The 22,237-nt window shown below is 38.5% G+C and overlaps 1 protein-coding gene across 2 annotated transcripts in view; it reads left to right on the top strand.

Moving 5' to 3' along the window:
* The window catches only part of KDM1A (lysine demethylase 1A), a 59,869-nt gene that overhangs the window by 20,557 nt on the left and 17,075 nt on the right, over window positions 1-22,237 (top strand). The window contains exons 3-9 of one of the 2 annotated variants that reach the window (XM_047723720.1): window positions 2,574-2,633; window positions 7,585-7,718; window positions 11,449-11,527; window positions 12,100-12,192; window positions 13,041-13,147; window positions 14,916-14,997; window positions 16,130-16,224. In XM_047723720.1, coding sequence (XP_047579676.1) covers window positions 2,574-2,633; window positions 7,585-7,718; window positions 11,449-11,527; window positions 12,100-12,192; window positions 13,041-13,147; window positions 14,916-14,997; window positions 16,130-16,224 — 650 coding nt within the window. The remainder of the gene's footprint in view (window positions 1-2,573; window positions 2,634-7,584; window positions 7,719-11,448; window positions 11,528-12,099; window positions 12,193-13,040; window positions 13,148-14,915; window positions 14,998-16,129; window positions 16,225-22,237) is intronic. The other variant, XM_047723721.1, reaches the window with a different exon arrangement.

Genomic DNA, 22,237 nt, shown 5'->3' with positions numbered 1-22,237 from the left:
ATTGAATATTTTTCATATTACTCTTACATATTTTTATGGAAGAACAGTATCTGAGTTTTGTTCCTTTTTTCAAAAGCAGAAGTCAAAAAAGACCTCCCTATCTTGTAAAAGAGCAATGTTGTTAAGTTTTTAAGCACAGAAGTCAGGCTTAAGAAATCTACATTTGTATGGAATTTTTGTCTAAAGGCTGTGACAGTAAAGAGTCAGCCAAGGGCTACCTGTAGGTTAAAATAAATTATTTTAGCATATTCTATGACATATAGTTGGGGAAGAAAGCAAATGAGAGAAATAAGAAGGATAAAATAATTTCAGGACTTAATGGCTAGCTTGAAAGTGGTGTTTGTTTTTATTTTTAGAAATGGTGAGATGCCTTCCTGACAGGAGACTGTAGCTTTCATTCTTTGCCAGCTGGGCTACATAATTTGAGAGAGTCAGGAGCTATATTGTTCATAGTGCTTAAATGTTATTCTTGGAAACTGTATTTATTTCATTGTTCTGAGCCTCTCTTTCCTTGCCCGCATAAAGATTTTATTTGAGAGTGAGGGAGCAAGAGAGAGCACAAGCAGCGGGGAGGGGCAGAGGGGAGGGAGGAGACTCCCCATGAGCAGGGAGCCGGGTGTGGGACTTGATCCCAGGACTCTTAACCGACTGAGCCACCCAGGCGCCCACCTCTTCCCCTTTTTAAAATATGATTCAACGTTTGGTCTAGGGTGGTTCTGTTTGGAATCAAACAGAACAGTGACAGCTTCTAAAAAAATAAAATTAAAATCTGTAAGATTTTTTTTATGAATAAATCTAGAAGTTAAGAAGGAATATTTTTATTTAAACTTTTAAAAAAATTTCTTTATTTGAGAGAGATTGATCGAGAGAGCAGAGGCAGAGGGAAAGCAGACTCCCCACTGAGCAGAGAGCCCAATGTGGGTCTCCATCCCAGGACCCTGGGATCATTACCTGAACTGAAGGCAGATGCTCAATTGACTGAGCCACTCAGGCATCCCTTATTTAAATTTTAAAAGTAAAATTTTTTTTTTTTAAGATTTTATTTATTTATTTGACAGACAAAGATCACAAGTAGGCAGAGAGGCAGTCAGAGAGAGAGAAAGGAGGAAGCAGGCTCCCCGAGGAGCAGAGAGCCCGATGCGGGGCTCGATCCCAGGACTCTGGGATCATGACCTGAGCCGAAGGCAGAGGCGTTAACCCACTGAGCCACCCAGGCGCCCCTAAAAGTAAAATTTAAAATGGAGGGCCTGCATTTTCAAGATGTTTGCAGACTGGATTTTGTAAGGAGTCATCTCCTTATAATTATATGCCCTTTTCCAAAGACTGTAAACAAATCCTGTATCTTGAGCCTTGTCTGAGAGCCATACCCTTCTAAAACCTCAAAGGTCATTAAGACCGGAGCACAGTGAAATAATTTTAGAATGAGATTCTGTCCTATCCTCAGAACATATACCTTCTAGTAACACATTCTAATGTCAGATCATTTCTATCTAAATACCTTCAAATATGTGAGGATAGAGATGTCATTTTTACTTTCTTGCTCCCTTTTAACTCAAATAGTGGTTAATCAGTCTGCTTTCTCATTGAGATTCTTCTAAAATAAGCTTTTTAGTGATGCTTGTCTAGTTTTAGATCATTGGAGAATATTTTCGTATCTTTCAAAGATCATGGTGTAGTTTTCTCATAGTGTACTAGGTAGCTAGAACCTTAAGAAGATCATAGCATCTGTCTTGGTGATAGATTTTGGAAGAGTCTTGAAGATGATCTATTTGGACTTCGTCAGATTGAACTTTCAAGCTGTGATACCTTTCTTGAAGTTATTTCTACATATTAGTCAATGAGGACAATCTCTTAGCTGGCTTATTATGTAGCTTGAGGTAGAAGCTCCCCCATATCTTGCCTTCCCCCAGCCCCTCCTGTGTGTGTCTCTCTACATTACTTGGCACATGACTGCAGGGTGTCTTGTGGTGTGTTTGAAAGTTTTACTAAGGAAGCACTGGCGTATTCAGATCTGGTGCTGTCTGGCATGCATAGTAAATGAAATTTGTTTTGGAGCTGAATCTTTACAGTCCCTGCTTTGAAGTCAAAGGGAGAATTTTTCATTAAAACTATGTCTTTTGCCTGCTACTTAAGTTTATTCTCTGTGGATAGAAAGGTAAAGATAAAGGGAGATTGAGCAGATGCTGAATTGTTGCAGCTCTAGACCCTAGAGCCCATGTGACACCTAACTCAGTCTAGCAACAAGTAGTAAAAGACGTTTGGAATTCGTTTCTTCCCCCCATCCAACCTTGATTAAATAAGAACGACAGCAAGGATTTAGTGATTAGAAATACTGTGTACTTTGTTCTGCTACCTTTCAACAAGAATCAGTGTGTAAAGTTGAAATTTTCTGACCAGAATTTGGAAGACTATGATGTGATTCCCTGGGCCTGATTCGAGAAGAAGGAGCTCTCTCAATACGGTTTTACTAGTTGGTGGTGAATTTGTGAGTCACCAACTATTAGGCCTTTATGTCCAGATATTATCTTAATTTATGGAGTAAGGTCCCTGAGTTCTCCTCTTTCCTTCCACAGGGCAAGCAGGAGGACTTCAAGACGACAGTTCTGGAGGGTATGGAGACGGCCAAGCATCAGGTGAGGGTGGCATTAGATGCTTGCCACTTAGGAGCAAGAGCCGCCAAGTCAGGGGTTGATGCTTGCAAGTGTTTTTGGCTGTGGTTTCCACATTTTAGCCAGAAGCGCAGGGCAAATAGAACCCTCAGGACAGAGGAGTAGAGTAGGGGAGCGTGTAGCCAGAGCAAAGGCAAGCAAAACCTTTTGAAGTCCTCAGGCCGATCTCAGCCCTCCACTCTTCACGTGTTTGAGGAGATGGCGGGTCCTTTTCCTCCTGGCAGCTTTTACAGTACTAGGAAACATGATATAGAACATAGGGTTAGGAATCATGGGACCTTTAAAAAGAAATACAGCTCTATACACAGAGAGGAGAAGCCATAGGCTGAAAGCCTTCAAAAAAAAGGAAGGACAGAAAGTCATTCCAGGACTAGTCAGAGGAATTATTCAGGCAAGGGACTCTTCAGAGGTGGTTGTTAGATAGTGTTGGATACAGTTTTTCAATTAACATTATATAGTTAATTATTTTGTAGTTTAAACATTTGTCATGTGAAAATTGTTTGCTTTTTTTTTTTTTTTTAAGTTGAAATGCTGTTTCTTTTCAGATCGAACTATGATATTTTTACTTCTAGGAAGAAGTAAAGGGTTAAATGAGTGATAGGGCCCATCTAGAGCTATTAAAGCTTGTTCCAGGAATCCAAAGCGATATGGCTGGATTTCATCCTTTGCCCTGGATGTTTTTGTGTGGTTCAGTGGTCAAAGCTGACTGATACATACATTTTGAAAGAACTGGAATAGGTATTACTTCACTTTTGGAGTTTGTCACTTTTCAACTGTTATGTCTACTTTAAAATTGTTTGTCTTTTGCAGTTGTGTACAGCGGGTCTGGGAAATATTTGCATTTTACTCTTGGGTCAAAGTTCACTGTTAGTGCAGAAATTAGTATAAAGGGGATCCAGAATGTTAGAAGTAAACTTGTTTAAATGCTGTCCCAAGGATTGGAGGTTGACAATCAGTACATGGTTCTCTTAGAGGAGTTAAAATCCTCGTTCAGAGTCTCTGTGGCAGATAAATGTTCAAGAATGCTACTCATCACATGATGCACGATCGGCTCTTCCAGGAACTGTTGGGGATCAGGGGACAGCCTTTAGAGCTTGAATCTTGAAGAAATAAACTGAGTTTTCTTACTGCTTTTTGTTTTAATGTGGGTAAATTTACTCTTTTGCTTTAGTAAACAATATGTTGTATTGCTGAAAGTAAAAACAGGCTTCCATATAGAACTGTGGTGCTTCTGACTTACTGTTCAGTAGAACATGAGGTGTTTTCTTTTGTTTTGTTTTTTTTAAGTGTTTCCAAGAATGGTGGGGACTATTCTTAACCCTTCAGGATTTCTCTTCAGATCTTTGCCATGTTCAGAAGCATGCATTTGTGAGATGATTAGTTAGAAGGATGTGCTTATAAGCGATCAACATTCTGTTTTTAATAAACCAAATGACCATCATGAGTATCTTGGGACCAGGATCATATCTTAACTTCTATAAATCCACATCAAGCCGGTGTATTCATCCTACATCTTAAAAGTTAGAAGGGAACTTAAGGTCATTTTCTCTAGCTTCCTGCTGTCAAACAGATAATATTGCATCCATCCCTGTTTTATGGATTAGGACCCAAAATACAATTAAAATGATATGATGGAGGATACACCAACAATTCGGAGGAGTGAGAACCCAGGGGTCTTCTCTTATGCATAGACTAGTCCTTATACCCTCCCTCAGAATCATTTAAAGTGTATGTTTACCCTAGAAATAAAAGATGTAAAGCATAAGAAATCACATGATTCTCTTTTTTTTTTCTTTTTCTCTCTTTTCCCTCTGTTCTTTATTCTGTTTGTCTTTTTAAACTATTATAGGACTGGATATGGTGTATCTGTAGGTACTAATCTGAAGTCATCTTATAACGATGATTCTTGTCAAGCTTTTATTTTTACTCATCAACTAGAAATCTAGTTTTTCTAGTTAATTTATTTACTTCATGAAAAAAAAAAGGCAAGTAAGTTTCATGGAGGCCTTCTTTCCTATTGATTTTTATATTTCTGTTCCTCACTTTACTCAAGATGCTACCTGTATCATCAGAATCAGGGAGGAAGTGGTTTCATGGAATAGAGGAGTTCTGTCCTTCCCATCCCCTGCTCCTTATCTGCGTCTCTAATCTATCAAAGAAGGTCTTTGTGGTCCCTTAAATATTTTATAACTTTTACTGTGTTTTCAGAGAAAGTGTGAGCTGGTCAGACCATTAGGGCATTTCTGGTTTAGCATGACCGCATTTTGAAGGATGATGCTGGAATTTCCTATGTGAAGTGTAGGGAAAAAGGAACAGAGGGGGCAAGAGAGATATATAGGCAGCCTTGGGGCTTTTAAAAAATTAAGGTTACCTCTTTGAAACATTATCAATTTCCAGAATACCAGACTGTGTTAAATCCACACAAACAGCAAGTATAAATTATTTTTGAATTTGAATGAAATGTACTACTAGTACTTCCCTTGTAAGAAGGATATTATTAAAGTTAATTGTATTCTTTAAGGTTTTTCCCTCTAAAGGAGAGACTTATGAGTTCTGTTGTCCAAGAATGGCCTATTAGTTCATTTTGGAAATACCCTATTAAGAGAGTGCATTGATTGAGCTTCTGAATAGCTTGGGTTCCAAGTTAACATTTTTTGTTCCTTTGATAAAGGTTAGACTTTTTCTTACAATTTTCACCTTTATATTGATAATGGTCTTCCTTCCTTGAAATAATAGTCTTCAAACCTAAAAACCAAAAGGGAAAAAATAATAATTGAGTTTTTAGAAACTTTTTCATTCTTAAAAATTGACAAGTATTTAAGAATAGGTGTTTTTGGATGTTATGTGGAAGATAGAGATGGATAAGATTATTATTCTGCACATACATTAGTGTCACAATATTTGGCTTCTTTAATTCCTTTTGGTAATCTTTTGTTATTTGATTTAAAGATCCTCTTAAAACTGCCACATGACTTATGTAGATCACATTTCTTAATTGTTACATACTCTCAAGATTCCCAAGGTTAGCCAACTAATTTAGAGTGATTTTTGGAGCACTTGGAATGAGGAGCCAAATATAATTCAAAATTTAGTGTCTTTCCCTACATGGTTTTTTTTTTTACTGTCATTGGCAGTATTTTGCAGTAGGATTGATGTTCAGTGATGACTTAATAAGCATGCAGAAAGTATAGCTAAGAAAACTACCCCTGTTTGGGGGAGGGAGGAGTCCAGTTTATAGAGTAAATTGATTTTCGTGTTAATAGTATACACTTACAAAGGTAACCTATTTTAAGAAATCTGTTCTGAGTACTTGGGATATGTAGATAATTGTTCTTGTGATGTGACATGATTTTGTTCTTGGTTTTATTTTTTGTTTGTTTATTTGATTGGGGGTAGGGGACTAGGGACATCAAAGCTATGTGCAATTTTAGAAAATTTCACGTTACTGAAATAACCTACCCCTGTTGCCAGCATTTCTTCTCTCCTTGCCTTATTAATTTCATGTTCCACTCCCAATAATATGGCTCTTACTGACTTTGTTTTTTCTTAGGGAATAATTAATTGTCCTGACAGTCTTTAATTTTAGGTTGAGATTCACTGAATGAGAGAATGGCTGATTTGATTTTGTAAAATGTGAATAGAGTACATGCGCCTTCATTATCTACTGTCAGTGGATAGATTTTTTTCCTTCTCTCTCAATATTGTTTCTTAACGTGCCACCCATATTAGCATTAGGCATTTTTGCTTGGCCTCTTGTTAACCACTTTTGTCTGAGTTATTGCTTATAAATGTCTTTGTGGAGACAGCTCCTTAATAACTTAGCTATCATTTTCTAAGTTCTATCTTTACCTGCCTTGTTCTTTTTATTAATCTTACTTTGCCTTTCCTTTCATTTTGTTTCCATTACTAACTTCTTGTTTTATGTGCTTTAAATGATTAAATATGGATATCTGGTGCCTATTTCGTTACTTATATATAACTATTTCAGTGATACTGAATTTTGAAACTTTGTCTTGATATTTTCATAAGCTAGTGGTTAAATATGTCTTTTATAAAGTGATCTTAGAAATACAGGTAGAATACATGTAAATGTGTTTCTAAGGACATCTTATGAAGATGTACTTAACTATCAGCTTATAAAAAAGAACTGATTTAATACCCAATTTTAAAAGTTTCAAAACAATATATATTTTACTTGCACAGAGAATATTTATACATTGTATATATATGTAGTGTAGAGTAAATATAGTGACATGCTTGTGTAGTATAGTAAAGGGTTGCTAATGTTTTTGCTGGGAAAGGTAAATTCCTTGCTTTCTTCTGTGTCCTCATTGTAGTCTGCCTAACTTATCTCACTGTTTGCCAGCATTGCGTTGTGGGAACTAATGGATGGTACCACTGACCAGATAATCATGCGTTTCTTACTGTTGGTGATTAAATCTTAAAGTCCTCTCCGTGTTCCCTGCTGTAATCTTGAAAGAAGGCATGTGGTTGTGTTTTTCATTCTGTAGTCTCTTTTGCTTTCCTTTTAGTATGTTTTCCTTTATTCTGGTTCCCTAGTTTTCGGATTTTGGGAACACCGTCAGTGATGCTAATTTTAATTAGATTATCTTCCAGTATTATAAAGCTATTTTGTGGATGAAGAAAATGTGCTGCATGCTCTGTTCTGTTTTCAGAGGTACATTGTTCTGCTCATTGGTAGAAGGTAATTTTTGGAACATTATGCTCAAGAGTAAAGTAAATTCTAAAGATGTTTCGGCTTTTGAGCAGAATAAAAGATTTTTAAAGGAGGTGAGATTGCTCTGTGAATGAGGCAGAGCTTTACAGAGGTTCTTCAGGCTAAAAAGGAGTTTCATTATCCCTGGTTTTGTATTCACTTGCACTTTTCCCAGAAGTCCTTTGCTTTCTTTGCTAGGTGTGGAGGGTGCAGCTTTCCAGAGTAGACTTCCTCATGACCGGATGACTTCTCAAGAAGCAGCCTGTTTTCCAGATATCATCAGTGGACCGCAGCAGACTCAGAAGGTTTTTCTGTTCATTCGAAACCGCACAGTAAGTTTCCACGTCAGCCTTTTTTCTCTTTGGATTATTAAAAAACGCATGTTACTTTTATGGACAATAATGGCAAAAAAAGAAAAGGAAAGAATTACAAAATTAGCTATAACATGTACCATTACCCAGAGATAACCATTGTTAAGAAAAATTATTTTTTCCCCTTCAGTTATTTATTTATTTATTTTTTAAAGATTTTATTTATTTTGACAGAGATCACAAGTAGGCAGAGAGGCAGGCAGAGAGAGAAGGGGAAGCAGGCTCCCTGCTGAGCAGAGAGCCCGATTCGGGGCTCGATCCCAGGAACCTGGGATCATGACCTGAGCCGAAGACAGAGGCTTTAACCCACTGAGCCACCCAGGCGCCCCCAGTTATTTTTTTTAAATATGTATTTAATTTTTGTTTTTAAAAATTGAAATGCTGTTTCCATACATCCTTTGGATCCTTTTCGTTTTTCATAACCTCATAAACCCAAAGAATCTTCATTTAAACTTTTAATTTTTTAAGTAAACCAGGCCACACGTGGGGCTCAAACTCACAACCCTGAGATCAAGAGTTTCGTGCTCTACTGACTGAGCCAGCCAGGTGCCCTGAAACATTTTTTTTTTTTTTTTTCTAAAGCAGGGGAAGGGCAGAGGGAGGAGGAGAGAAAGAATCTTAAGCAGGCTCCACACCCATCGCAGAGCCAGATGCAGGGCTCAGTCTCACAACCCTGAGAGCCTGAACTGAGCTGAAATCAAGAGTCAGACACTTAATTGACAGAGCCACCCAGGTGCCTCCCCACACCCTGCCTTTCCCCCCCACCCCTTACAATTTCATTATTCTAGAGAGAGCATGAATTGGGGGAGGAGCAGGGGAGAGAGGGGGGAGAAAAGAATGTCAAGCAGACTCTGCACTGAGCCCATTGTGGGACTTAATCCGTGACCCTGAGATCAGATCCTGAGCTAAAACCAAGAGTTGAGTGCTCAGTGACTGAACTGGTCAGGTGCCACCCCCTCCCCCCCCATGTTTTTCAAATTTTTAATAATCATTTTGTCTGTCTTTCCCAGGATAAGGCAAACTCTTATTCTGTTCTGCTCCTCTGCTTCAACCTCCTCCTCTGGCTAAGTGCTTGATTTTAATGTCTGCATGATATTTTGTCTGACAGTTGGGTCATACTGTACATTAGGCATTTATATGTCCATTTGTGCTTTATTAAGCTCTGAACAGCTTTATACATTCTTGACTATCTCTGGTTATTATTTCCTTATATCACACACACACACACACACACACACGTATATATGTACATATATGTATAAAAACCCGAATACATATATACATATATATCAATTGATACAGATAAATGATAGATAGATGATAGATGGTTATGGTCACATTGCTTCCCAGAGAGACTGAATTATTCAGTATCCCTGTTGCTCTGCCCGTACTTTGGTTGTTAAAACAATGATAATTTGTGCTGCTGTAATAGACTAAAAGTTTTTCATCTCTTTTCCATTTCCAAAAGACTGATTTTTTCCACATTTATTAGTCATTTTTTATTTCTTTGAATTTTTCTTTCATGGCCTTTATTCATCAGAAATTTTTAAGCCACAGAGTAGATGAGGGCAAGATACTATTCAGAACATATTCAGTGTACTCTAGGGTGATACAAAGTAAAAGAAATTTATGTTGTAATTTCAGCTACTTTGAGTATAGCTCAGAGATGTCATTTTAGCATGTCTGCTTTTAGCTACCACTAACTTCTTTACTTTGGCTATTAGTTTGCAAAACCCCTGCTGAATTTAGATTATTAGCTAGAGTGGGTGGTGGGTTATACTGGGTTTTCATAGTACAGAATAAAGGGATTTTTGAATGAAGAAAAAACAGGGTGATTTTTAAAAAAGTAAATGGAAAATTTTTAATGTATATTTCTGGCGCTTACTTGTCTTAGAATCAGCTTCTGTGTATAACATCAATATTTGTTTGATCTGAATGGATTTTTTAGGGGCAGCTGGCTGGCTCAGTCAGTAGAGCACGCAACTCTTGATCTCAGGATTATGAGTTCAAGTCCCATGTTGAGTATAGAGCTTACTTAAAATGGATTGATTAAATTCTTTTAGAAGTGTACTTGTTTAGGTAAGGTCATTTTTTGTTTCATCTGAGGAAAGTTTTCACTCTTTACTTGAATTTGAGTGGTGGATTTACAGTGATGTCTGTTGTCTCTGATTTACATTCTGTGACCAAAATCTAGATTGGGAAAAGGAAGGACTTGCCCAGGTTAGAGTTGTGGGCCTCTGGCTGTAAAACTGAACATAAATCATTCTCTTAAAAGAATTGTGTCCGTTCTTTTGCTTCCAGATTTTGAAACCACAACAACTTTAGGATTATTGAGCTAAAAACTATGACCTGAGCTTTATTATTTTTATTATTTTTTTTTAGAGCAGAGGAAGAAGGCTTGTATTGAGGGGTGAGGAGCTTGGGCCTGGTGTGTACTTGAGGAATTCCATTTTGCCCTGACAGTGGCCATGGAGAAAAGTAGAGGGTGCTTGTGAATTTGGTCATGTCTTTTTGTAATTGGGTTTATTTACACACAGCCACATGTCTTTGTTGACACTTGTCTATGGAGCAGTTAATTTTTAACTAGGACTTAAATATAGTGGCATTTAGTTGGTCTGGCCTATTCAGTTTGAAGAGCATTTGTGTTAGAGCCTGTTGATTGTACCATAATATTTTTCATTCCTTATCTTAATGCTTTCTCAGCAGTATTTGAAATAACTGACTACTCCTTTCTTCTTAAACTCTTAAACTTCCCTCCCCTTAGCTTAAGATGGTATTCTTGTTCTTCCTCCTCCCTGGTTGTTGTCTTCTCTGACAGCTTTGTAGGCTTATCTCTATTTTTTTTTAAGATTTTATTTATTTGAAAGAAAGTGAGGGAGCATAAGCAGGGGGAGTGGCAGGCAGAGAGAATGGGAGAAGCAGGCTCCCTGCTGAGCAGGGAGCCCAATGTGGAGCTCCATCCCAGGACCCTGAGATCATGACCTGAGCCGAAGGCAAACGCTTACCCAGCTGAGCCACCTAGGCGCCCTGGGCATTATGTGAACTGATTGGAGTTCCTTAAGGCTCCTTATGGTCTTTTCCTCCCTCTGCTGTGTATTCTCCCAAGGAGGCCTCTTCTGCACTTTGGCTTCAGTTATCACCCATAAGCAAATGGCTCCAGACTTTTTTTTTTTTCCCCTCAGAACCCTAGCTCTGTATCCAGATGCCAATCTTGTATCTCTTGGTTTTCTTGAAACTAAACCTACCTCTTCTTTCAGTGACCCTCATTTAGTGAATAGCATACCAACTCATTTAGTTGTGTAGGCTAGAAACTGGAGTTATCCTTGGTACCTCTTACCTCCCTTCCATCTTCGCATATCTAACTGGTCATTTGATTTCGTGGATTTTTATCTACTCAGTATCTCTGGAGTCAAGTAACCCAGTTTAAATCCTAGTTGGTCCCTACCAGCTGTATGATACTGGCAAGTTACTAGGGTTTTTTGGGTTTTGTTTTAGGCTGAGTATTTTCCAGCTTCTTCAGTTATTTACTCATTTGACATGGTTTTGTGTTTCATCAGTTTGTCAGGAGTATAACCCTGTGTTTCAATGAAAGGAAAACCTGTAGTTGAGGCCTTAAAGTTGAAAAGATATTTTAAAGTGGTCATGTGGTCTACATCTACTTGTGTAAAAAAAAATTGTCATTTAAATACAGTTGCAGTTGTGGTTGGATAATCCAAAGATTCAGCTGACCTTTGAGGCTACTCTTCAGCAATTAGAAGCGCCTTACAACAGTAAGTAGTGTTTTCCTTGGGACTGGATTTGGCTTATGGTTCACTGATAATGAATTTTTTCAGTTCATATTATCATCTTACTTTACCTTGTGCTATCCAGAAATAAGCCTTGTAAAAAACTATTATGTGTCTTTGTAATTATTTTCTTGGTTTTTAAGTTGTGAGTTCAGGAGATTGCTAATAATTTTACCAGGACTGTGTTCCAGCTTTAATCCCCGGAGTACTTTGTTGACATTTAGCTAGCTGGCTGGCTTTCTCATTTTCCACTTACCACCTACAAAGTCTTGAAAAGTTTTTGCCAAAGTAATTGATTATAATACTACTTTAAAAAGGGTTGGTTTTATCCTTTATTTCATCTGTAATGGAATGTCATTCTTTAAAACTCCAATAGGCATTTGGGACTACATCACAGACTAAAAGTTTTAGGAATCACCTTTCTAAAGGAGTCACATGATCTGAAGTTTATGGAAAATATGTATAGAATAATTTCATGATGGCAAAACAGAGTTAAGGAGCTTTCTGTTTAAATTGCTAGAACTATGAACATGTTTTAAAATTCATCTGTTCTGTAGGTGATACTGTGCTTGTCCACCGAGTTCACAGTTACCTAGAGCGTCACGGTCTGATCAACTTCGGCATCTATAAGAGGATAAAACCCCTACCAAGTAAGGACCTGGCAGATGGACTTCACAGTTTTTAACTTAGAGTTCTAGCACTCTCTTTTATTTCAGGAGGCTCATAGCATTTTATTTTGATTTCTAAGTCTAAATTTGGAGTCCGATACTCGCAAGCTTATCTCATTATATGTCAGATTTAAAGTAAAATCTCTTCGTAAATATGCATTGCCTGTAATTTCTGGTTTGATAAGTGTACTTTAGTAAAAGATACTGAATTTCCAATATAAGAAAAATTAGTCAGAAAACAAAATTTGTTAAAAACGAGAGAAGTCTGTTATGAAAGCAGAGATTTGAGGTTTTCTTTCATTGACCAGTTCTTTATCTTGCGAGGAATCCAGGAGTTAGGGGTTTTTTTGAGAAGTAGCACTTATATTTGTTTTTAATTTATTTTTGATGCTTTAATAATTTTAATAGTTCTTCAGAAAGGGATAGTAAGGACAGCAGAAGTAGAGCTTAAAGCAAATGGCTTTAAGAATAATATGGCTGTCCGGTTATCCTACTATAACTATGAGATAAATGAAGCAGACTGTTCATAATAAACTAACTAGTCACAGATACCAAAGCACATGACCGCAGTGTAATGAGAAAGTAAATCTTTAAAGATAAAGGATTTCATTTATAGGTTTTTCACATTGAATTAAATTTTGTAAGTTTCAGTTACGTGCTAATTTGTATTTACGTAGTTTCTCTATTTGGAAAATAAGTGAGCTGTTTACTTTGTAAGACATCATGACACATTGAGAACCTAGAGGTTTTCATGATGTAAAAAATGGTAAAACAAACTCTTAAAACCTACAACAAAATACTGTAATTTTTGTTCGTTTTTTACTTTTTAGCTAAAAAGACAGGAAAGGTAATTATCATAGGCTCTGGGGTCTCAGGCCTGGCGGCAGCTCGTCAATTACAAAGTTTCGGAATGGATGTCACACTTCTGGAAGCCAGGGTAAGAAGTTTATATTGTATCTAGAAGCCGGACCTAATGGAAATAGGTATTTATCAATGCAATAGGAAATTCTCTATTGCAAATTAATGAATGCTACAGCTTGAAATAAACCAAACTGATTTGTATACTGCTCAGAGTATTTTAGATAATGTTACTTATATTTGATAAAGCATTTTTGACAGTGAAACTTCGGAAGGTGCTTAGTGAGTATTAAGAGTTTGTAAATGATCCATATAGCCCTTTGATGGATATTTTCAGGTTACTGCTTCTTGCAGTTAACTTTCAAATTTGGGGCCTTGATGGACATGCCCTTTGTAGGTGGCACTTATTTTTAGTGGTGGAACAGAGTGGATTGTATTCTCTTTTTGATAGTAAAAGAAAAGGAGTGGTCTCAGGCAGCAGCCATTTTTTTTTTTTTTTAAAGATTTTATTTATTTATTTGACAGAGAAAGAGATCACAAGCAGGCGGAGAGGCAGGCAGGCAGAGAGGGGGAAGCAGGCTCCCCGCTGAGCAGAGAGCCTGATGCGGGGCTCGATCCCAGGACCCTGAGACCATGACCTGAGCCGAAGGCAGAGGCTTAACTCACTGAGCCACCCAGGCGCCCCTAGCCATTTCTTAGTGCCTGATGCAGCCAAGATATGTTGGTTCCGTTATCATCAGTCCTTGAAAGAGAAAGGGAAATTAAAGGAGGAAAGGGATGATGGCACAGAGTGGGAAAAAAAGAACATCATGTTAAGTTGGTACTATTCAAATTATTTTCATGAGTGATTTTTGACATTTTGTATTCTTCCAGTGGCTTATAGGCTTCCGTGGACTTAACAACATTTAAAAAACAACACTTCTCAGAAAACCTAAACAATCTAAGATTTTTAGAGGCTTTCAGAATGTTTTGTGCAGTACTTCTAAGTTGCTTTTTTATAAATTGTAAATTTTAAAAATATTTTTTCAAATAAAGTATGGGAAATCAAAATAATTTTTAATATAATCTTGCTAAAAATATTTCGTAGGTAATTTAGGAAACGTGTGTTCTCTTATTCTGTGTACTAGCAATACAGTAATGAATAATGGGACCATTATGATCCCCACCCATGCGACTCTTAATCTAGCTTACAGGTTTTTAGTTTTGTTTTGCTTTCATTTATTTGGAGGTTAGAGTAGTCTCAAAATATCCATGACTGAAGTGTCACTACAGCTCAGTAATTTTTCCCCATATTTGAAAATCCCTAGTCAGCACAGATAAACTTGGGCCTGTTGAGGAATGAGAGATATTGTCAAAAGTTTATGTTCCATACACACTCTGCCCCTGGGCATGGGGCTGCACTAGAGGACCATTTGTCAAGAAATCATCTGTCATTCACAGGTGACTTTGGGGACGGGGGTAAAAGAACATGGTGATAGAAAGATGGCATTAAGTGTTGGAATTCGTGAGCCGATATTTTCTGTATGAGTGGCCCTTGCTCAGCCTGTACAGTAAATGGTATTAGAGACAGCTGAGTAGAGAGATAATAGTACCTGTGGCTAAATATGTCTGGTTGCCAAATTGTTTCCTATCTCCTGTCACTTAATTCTGTGTCATTCATTACACTACCACTCCCTCAAATAGTTAAACTTCGCTGGCTCCTTTGTTCCCACACTGCACACCATATATACTCTAAGCTATACTTTTCTTTTTAAATTATAAGAGACAGAGGCCAGGGTGGTACCATGCCAGGTTCTTATGGTTGAAATAGAATTGATGATTTTAGCCATTTAATTTCTAAAAAACAGGATCGAGTGGGTGGACGAGTTGCTACATTTCGCAAAGGAAACTATGTAGCTGATCTTGGAGCTATGGTAGTGACAGGTCTTGGTAAGTAGTCCTTAGTTTTGTGCCATTATAGAAGATCGTGATTAAGCTAATGTTTTAAAGCCATCAGTGTGGTTTTAAAATATTTTGGTTTAAGATACTGTTCTTAGTAAGAGGTGAATTGACAAATACTGTCTTCCTGAAAAGATATATCAATATGTGCAAAATTTAAATTGTACATATGTTTTTGACTTCTAGGAAATTATCCTTAGAAAATAGACAAAGTGGACCATGTTGTATGGAGCTTTTAATTTTTTTAATTTTATTTTTTGTTAAAAGATTTTATTTGAGAGAGCACATGCAGGGATGCCTACACGTGCACAAATGGGGAGGGGCAGTGGGGAGAGAGAATCTTAGGCAGACTCCGAGTTGAGCACAAAGTTCATCACCAGGCTTGATCTCTTAACCTGGAGATCACTCCCTGAGCCGAAACCAAGAGCCTGACGCTTACCAACTGAGCCACCCAGGTGCCCCTGGAGCTTTTTAACTGTGGCATGTAGCGAAACATTAGAACCCATGGTTCCAGTGATTATATTGTTATACAAAGGGAACCATACAGCCACAAAAAATTATGTAGCTTTATATTAACATGAAATGATGGCCACAGTTTATTGCTAAGTTGAAAAAAGATGACAAGACAATACATGCATTATGATCCTTTTGTGTGTTTGTGTGTGTGTCTATAATTTTATGCCTGTAAAATCTAGAAGGATCTATGATAAAATGTTTTGTTTTTTAAGATTGATTTGAGAGCGAGCGAGATAACAAGAAAAGCATGAGCGGGGAGGAGGAGAAGCAGGCTCCCCACTGAGCAGGAATCCCAACATGGGGGTCAGTCCCAGGACCCCTGGGATCATGACCTAGCCAAAGGCAGATGCCCAACTGACTGAGTCACCCATGTGCCCCTAGAATCTATAATAAAATGTTAACATGTGGGGTTATAGGTAATTTTTTGCTTCTTTATGCTTATCTTACATATTTCATATATTACATATTATTTTACTAAGCATTTTTTTTACCTATAATTCACATACCCTAAGCTTTGAGTATTTTAAATTTTGAGTAAAAATATTTTTGCTTTGATGTGTTCTCTTTTCATAGATATGTTGAATTTAATAGTTTGAGTTTTTTTTAGGAGGGAATCCCATGGCTGTGGTCAGCAAACAAGTAAATATGGAATTGGCCAAGATCAAGCAAAAATGCCCACTTTATGAAGCCAATGGACAAGCTGTAAGTTGAGGACAAACAGAACTTTTCAAAATTTCTTCGGTTCAGTTGAAACAGCAATTTGGGGAAAATGTGTGGATGAATATATACACGTATCAGTAAGAACTGAGGGTAGAAATTATGTGAAGAGATTATTATTGCATATATGCAAATTTACATGCCTGTTTTAGGCATTTATCTTCAGACACTTAATGAAGGCTAGCTAAACAGTTGATTTTTTTTTTTTTTTAATTTGGCTGTGGCCGCCTACTCGAAGAGATCTGTGGAATTGACACCTGATTCTTCATTTCTTTGTATTGTGCTTCCCATCCTGTGCTTTAGCTCTGTGTGCTCTTTATGACTTCAGTTTTGTGTGTGTAGGTTCAAGATTTTGATGAGCTAATAGCTAGATGATAATACTGAACTCAGATGCTTAGGTAGATGAAAGTATTTGTTGACCAGAGGTAGAGAAGTTTCCCATACTTAGTAGGCAGTAGCATGGCAGTGATGTTTGCTGTGGGAGAGTAAGAGTAGTTTAACAACAGCTATGTTGAGAGGCTTAGACTATGCAAGTCAGTCCTAATTTTGGGGGGGTGGGTGCAATTCAAAAGGTCATATTGAGAATTTTACCAGCCTCCCCCTATCAGCAAGTTTACCATTCTCAGGATATAAGCATGTTAACCATCTTTATATTTTGAGGAAGGGAAGATTCAAGATGCATATGACAGTTTAGCTATTGTTGCTAAAAGTTGTAAGATCCCAGCTCTTGAATTTAGTCTGCTCTGTCCGATGGACATCCTCACTAAAGCCCTCAGGCTTTGTGGGGTTCATACCAGAGGAGGACAGACTTACGGGAATGCTTTGGCTCTTATCCTCCCCATTCTGGATTCAGATTCCTCTCAGGGCTTGCTTTGGGGGTGGGACATCCTTCTGTCAGAGTAAACAAAATAGAATGAACAAGAGAAAAAGGAGGAAGTAGAGCTTAACTCAACAATTCAAGAAACTTTTGTTACTCTGCAAAGATCTGTAAAGGCCATAGAGATGAGTAAGACAGTCCTTGCCATAGGAGACCCCAGTCTAGTGGGACTCGTACATAGATAATTGTTTCCCAACTTTTTATTACGGAAATTTTTAAATCTGTATAACAAAAGTAGAAAGAATAGTATAATAATGGACTTTGATTTATTCTAGTCTTGTTGCATCTATTCAGTCCCTTTGAGGTGTTTTTGGTCTGGAGTATTATAAAGCAAATCACAGTCAACCAGCAAGTATTTATTAAATATGTGCCAAAATATAGCCCTTGTTCTCAGCAGTAACTATGTATTCCCTGCTCTCAAGGGTCTTAAATTCTAGTGACTCTAGATATCTTATGAACCCAAGAAGGTCCGGAATTACAGGATCATTAAATTCTGTGGTACACACCCCAGCCAGAAACCTACTACTCATCCATATACCAGAACACAAGGCAGATTTGCTGAGGGTTAGATAAAAGGATAAATTGCATCGGAAGAACCAGCGGGGGCCGGGGAGAGACAAAGAGTCAAGGTCTCTGAAAGTGGGAGGGGCAAGAGCAAGGAGAGATTTGGAGGGAAAGAGCATTTGTGAAGGTGGCTTAGGACTTCATGTGGTTGTGGAGGAAGGTTTAAGTCTTGAGAGAAGTCTGTGAAGGAGGGTGGGGTGAGAGTGGTGGGACTGAGATGCAAACTGCAGTGGAGGGTGAGGATGTTGCTCACTGCGCTGACGTGTAGGCTGGAACCTCAGAGGCTGAGAGCAAGAGAAGTAACTTGACCAGATGGGTGTTTCAGGTAGGCAGGCGGTACTGTACAGAACTGCACTGGCACAAGGCCTCTGAAGTGGGTATTACGGTAGTCCTCAAGAAGTAACGGAATCTAAGCCAAAGGGTATCACTGATCATTGAGACACTGTCTTTTTCTTCAGACTTTCCTGAATATAGAACAGGTTTATTTAGTCTAACAGTAAAAAGTTCTTTTCTAATAGAAATATCCAGAGAAATTGTCTCTTCCTTTCTTGGTATTAGAGGAACTTTTAACACATTTTTAAAACGTTCGTTTCTAAATAATATACCAGTATTCTCCTCAAGTGTAGCCTGCAACCAGCTGCTAATTCAAGAACTAACTGCTGGTTACCAGTACGGGATGAGATAAATACCTAGTTTGTGCCAGAATGTAAAATTAACTACATCATTAATCACTGCTAGTTCAAATGATGACTTGGGGAAGTGGGGATGCATAGCAAGACTTGAGTAAAAGAAGCGATGCTCCAGTTGTGATCTGGCATAAGCTCCTCTCACTAGGACCAGCCCTTTGAGTGGCACTATAGGAAACCTCTGTTGAGGTGGTGTGTGGTTTTCAGCATTTTATATATGCAGGAGTATTTTTCCAGGTGAAATTTGCAGTTGTCCCTCAACTCTGATCTTTACAAGAGGAGGTCTCTAAGTCAGTTTGTTTGTATTTGGTGCCGTAGCCAAGTGGTGAGGAGGATTCTTCAAGCACTCTCAAATTTAGGAGAAAATTTGTCGCGGCTTTGAGTTCTTTTTAACCTTAAGTTAATCAAACAGAAGAAGTCATGTTAATGTTTCTGTAGTCTAGTTCAGAGTAGAAATGGACAACTCTTAACCAGTAGATTGGCTTTTGGCTTATAGGACAAGAACTAAAAGCTTGCAGTTCTATTAATTTTGTTTATAATTACAAATATGTTTCTTGACTTTGGAAACCTGAGGAGTAAGTACATAGGTCAGTTGCTTCATTCTCTCATTTCGCAGGGGAAGCATCTAGAGCTCAGACATGGTCACTCCAGTCAGTAATTTGTAGAGCCCGGAATACATTGCCTGCAAGCCCAGATCGGGTTCCCTGACAGACACATGTTTTATTGTGCTTTGCTTTATTGCATTTTGCAGAAGTTGGTCCCTGCCTTTTTATACAAATGGAAGATCTATGGCAGCCCTGCATAGAGCCAAGTTTCTCGGCACCATTTTTCCAACAGTGTTTGCTCACTTAGTGTCTCTGTGTCACATTTTGGTAATTCTCACAATATTTCAGATTTTTTCATTATTACTTATTATGGTGATACGTCATCAGTGATTACAACTTACTGCGAGCTTGGCTGATGGTCAGCGTTTTTTACTTCATTTCAGGCTTGTACATTGTTTTTTAGACATGGTACTGTTGCACACTTGGACTACAGTACAGTGTAAACATAACTTCTGTATGCACCGGAAAACCAGAAAATTCATTTGACTGACTTTATTACGGTGTTCTGGAACCAGACCTGCAGTATCTCTGAAGTGTGCCTGCCCTTGTGCTGCATGTCTGGCTGACATTTCAGAGAAGATGGGGACTGGACTCAGTGCATTCAGTCCGACTGCCTGTGTGACTTCATCAGCTGAGTCTCCTTCTCCAAGAGCTTTCTTTTTAGTTACTCTAAGGAGGCAACAAGCCCCACCCCCGCCCTGTCCCCCCAGAGTGGACATTCACTCAGTCATTGATTTTTCTTTAATCAGCTGTTGAATGAAATGGGATTATCTTCCTCTATTTTTCGTGCACGGCCTCGGTGCAAAAGAGGGTGATTCGATGGTTCTGTTGTTAGTACACAGAAGTCAGTTCCCTCATCCTGCACAAAGTTAGCAGTTAAACCAGAGTGACAAATATCATTTGTAATATTGTCTTTAGGACCTGTCACCAAACCTAGTCATTTGGCTGGTACACACACAAAAATGGCACAGCAAGTGGTTTTTGTTCTGTTACCTTGTTATTGTTTTAAACACAATCACAAGAATCCCTGGAAGAGTTCCCTTCCTTATTCTCTCCAGCCCTGCGCTGGCAGGTAGAATGTTGAGCTTCTGTGTTTGTTTTTGACAGAAGCTGCTTTTATGGCTCCAGATGACTAGAACAAGGGCTTTCTTATTTGGTTCTAATATAGGACGTCCCTATAAATAGAAGTTATCTTCTAAACCTGTAAAAACAGAGCTAATACGGCAGCTGCCCTCAGACTGACTGATGCTGGAGTTATACTCTGAACTCTGCAGTGATCAGCTTTAACTGGAAATGGAGATAGTTGGGAAATAAGCTAATTCATATTTCAGGAGTATTTGGGGAGTCATCAGTGAGGAGACTGAAACATGGATTGGCGGGGAGATGGGATAAATGTTTTCAGTGTATCTCCTAGACAACTAGTAACTCAGGGGTTTTATTTTTTTATTTATTATTATTATTATTATTTTTTAAGATTTTATTTATTTACTTGACAGACAGAGATCACAAGTAGGCAGAGAGGCAGGCAGAGAGAGAGGAGGAAGCAGGCTCCCCGCTGAGCAGAGAGCCCGATGTGGGGCTCGATCCCAGGACACTGGGATCATGACCTGAGCCGAAGGCAGAGGCCCCAACCCACTGAGCCACCCAGGCGCCCGTATTATTATTATTTTTTAAGATTTTATTTATTTGCCAGAGAGAGAGAGAGAGAGAGAGCAAGCTAGTACACACAAGCAGGCAGAGAGGCAGGCAGAGGCAGCGAGAGAAGTAGGTTCCCTGCAGAGCAAGGAGCCTGATGTGGGACTCGATCCCAGGACCCTGGGATCATGACCTGAGCCGAAGGCAGCGGCTTGACCCACTGAGCTACCCAGGCGTCCCTAACTCAGGGGTTTTAAATTCTAGTTTTGTTTTGGCTTTTTTGAGTAATGAAACAGCATCTTAATCAAATTACTTCAGTCCTATAGTATTTTGCATTATAAAATCTCTGGTCTCCATTGAGGGGAGGGAGTTGGGTTTTTTGGTTTTGGGGGTTTTTTTGTAGTCTTTGTTTTGTTTTGTTTTTTTTTACCAAATGAGGCCCAAAGACTCAGTAACAACTTGGAGAAAACAGATCTTGATTTTCTTCTTGGGAATAGCTCATCTGTTATGAGGAAGAAAGAACATTTGAAAGGTAAAAAGTGCCTTTCAATTAATTGGCCTTTTACGAAGGCCATTAATTGGGTATATTCCATACCTACCTCAATTCAATAAGTTGTCATTTGCACTTATATGGAGTGATGCTTAGGTTAGTTATACTTTTGACACAGGCCTGCTGGCCTTTTCAGTTTTCCTATTCCTTTGTGGAAACGGTTTTGGTTTTTTTTTTTTTTTTTTTTTTTTTTTAAGATTTTATTTATTTGAGTGCGAGAGTGTATGAGCTGTGGGGGGGGGAGGGAGAAGCAGACTCCCCGCTGAGTAGGGACCACCCCCCCCCCCCATGTGAAGCTTCATCCCAGGACCCTGAGATCATGACCTGAATCAAAGGCAGAAGCTTAACCTACTGAGCCACCCAGGCACCCCAAGTTTTGGTATTTTAAAGGTGGTTTTTCTCTACCTTTTAAAATCTTCCAATCCCTGCTTTTTATAAACGTAAAAATACTGTGCCTTCAGTGTTCCTAAAGTTGCAAAATAGTTACTTTCCTTTCAAATATAATACTGACTTGGCTTTTCTAAACTTTACTAATTTATTCTTTCATAAGAATTTACAGAGCACCTCTGCCGTGCGCTAGAAACTGCTAGAGTGAACTCCTTGGACATGCGTGTGCCGTCTCCACGCAGCGTAGTTACTGCTTTAGAGAACTCTGTTATTTATATCCCCTAAAAGATTCTAATGAAATGAGAAAGTGGGGGTGGACAACTGTCTCCATTTATAAAATCACAATTTTATTTGGATTAAGGATATACCTGTTGTCCTTTTTCTGCCTTTAAGGATAATTGCCTATCTCATTTCCTTTATTTGGGAATCTGAATTAGAGACTTCAGATGTAAATTTTTCTTCCAGGTTTTACCAAAGGAACTAATTTTTTTTTTTTTTTTTTTTTTTTAAGATTTTACTTACTTTACAGAGATAGAAAGCACACAAGCAGGGGGAGTGGCAGGCAGAGAGAAGGAGAAGCAGACTTCCCACTGAGTAGGGAGTCTGATGTGGGGCTCAATCGCAGGACCCTGGGATTGTGACCTGAGCTGAAGGGAGACGCTTAACAACTGAGCTACCCAGGCACCCCCCCGCC

This window comes from Lutra lutra, chromosome 4 (genome assembly GCF_902655055.1).
Source record: "Lutra lutra chromosome 4, mLutLut1.2, whole genome shotgun sequence".
NCBI classification, from domain to species: domain Eukaryota; kingdom Metazoa; phylum Chordata; class Mammalia; order Carnivora; family Mustelidae; genus Lutra; species Lutra lutra.
The sequence above is the reverse complement of the archived record's forward strand: the minus strand, read 5'-3'. Positions and strand labels throughout refer to the sequence as shown.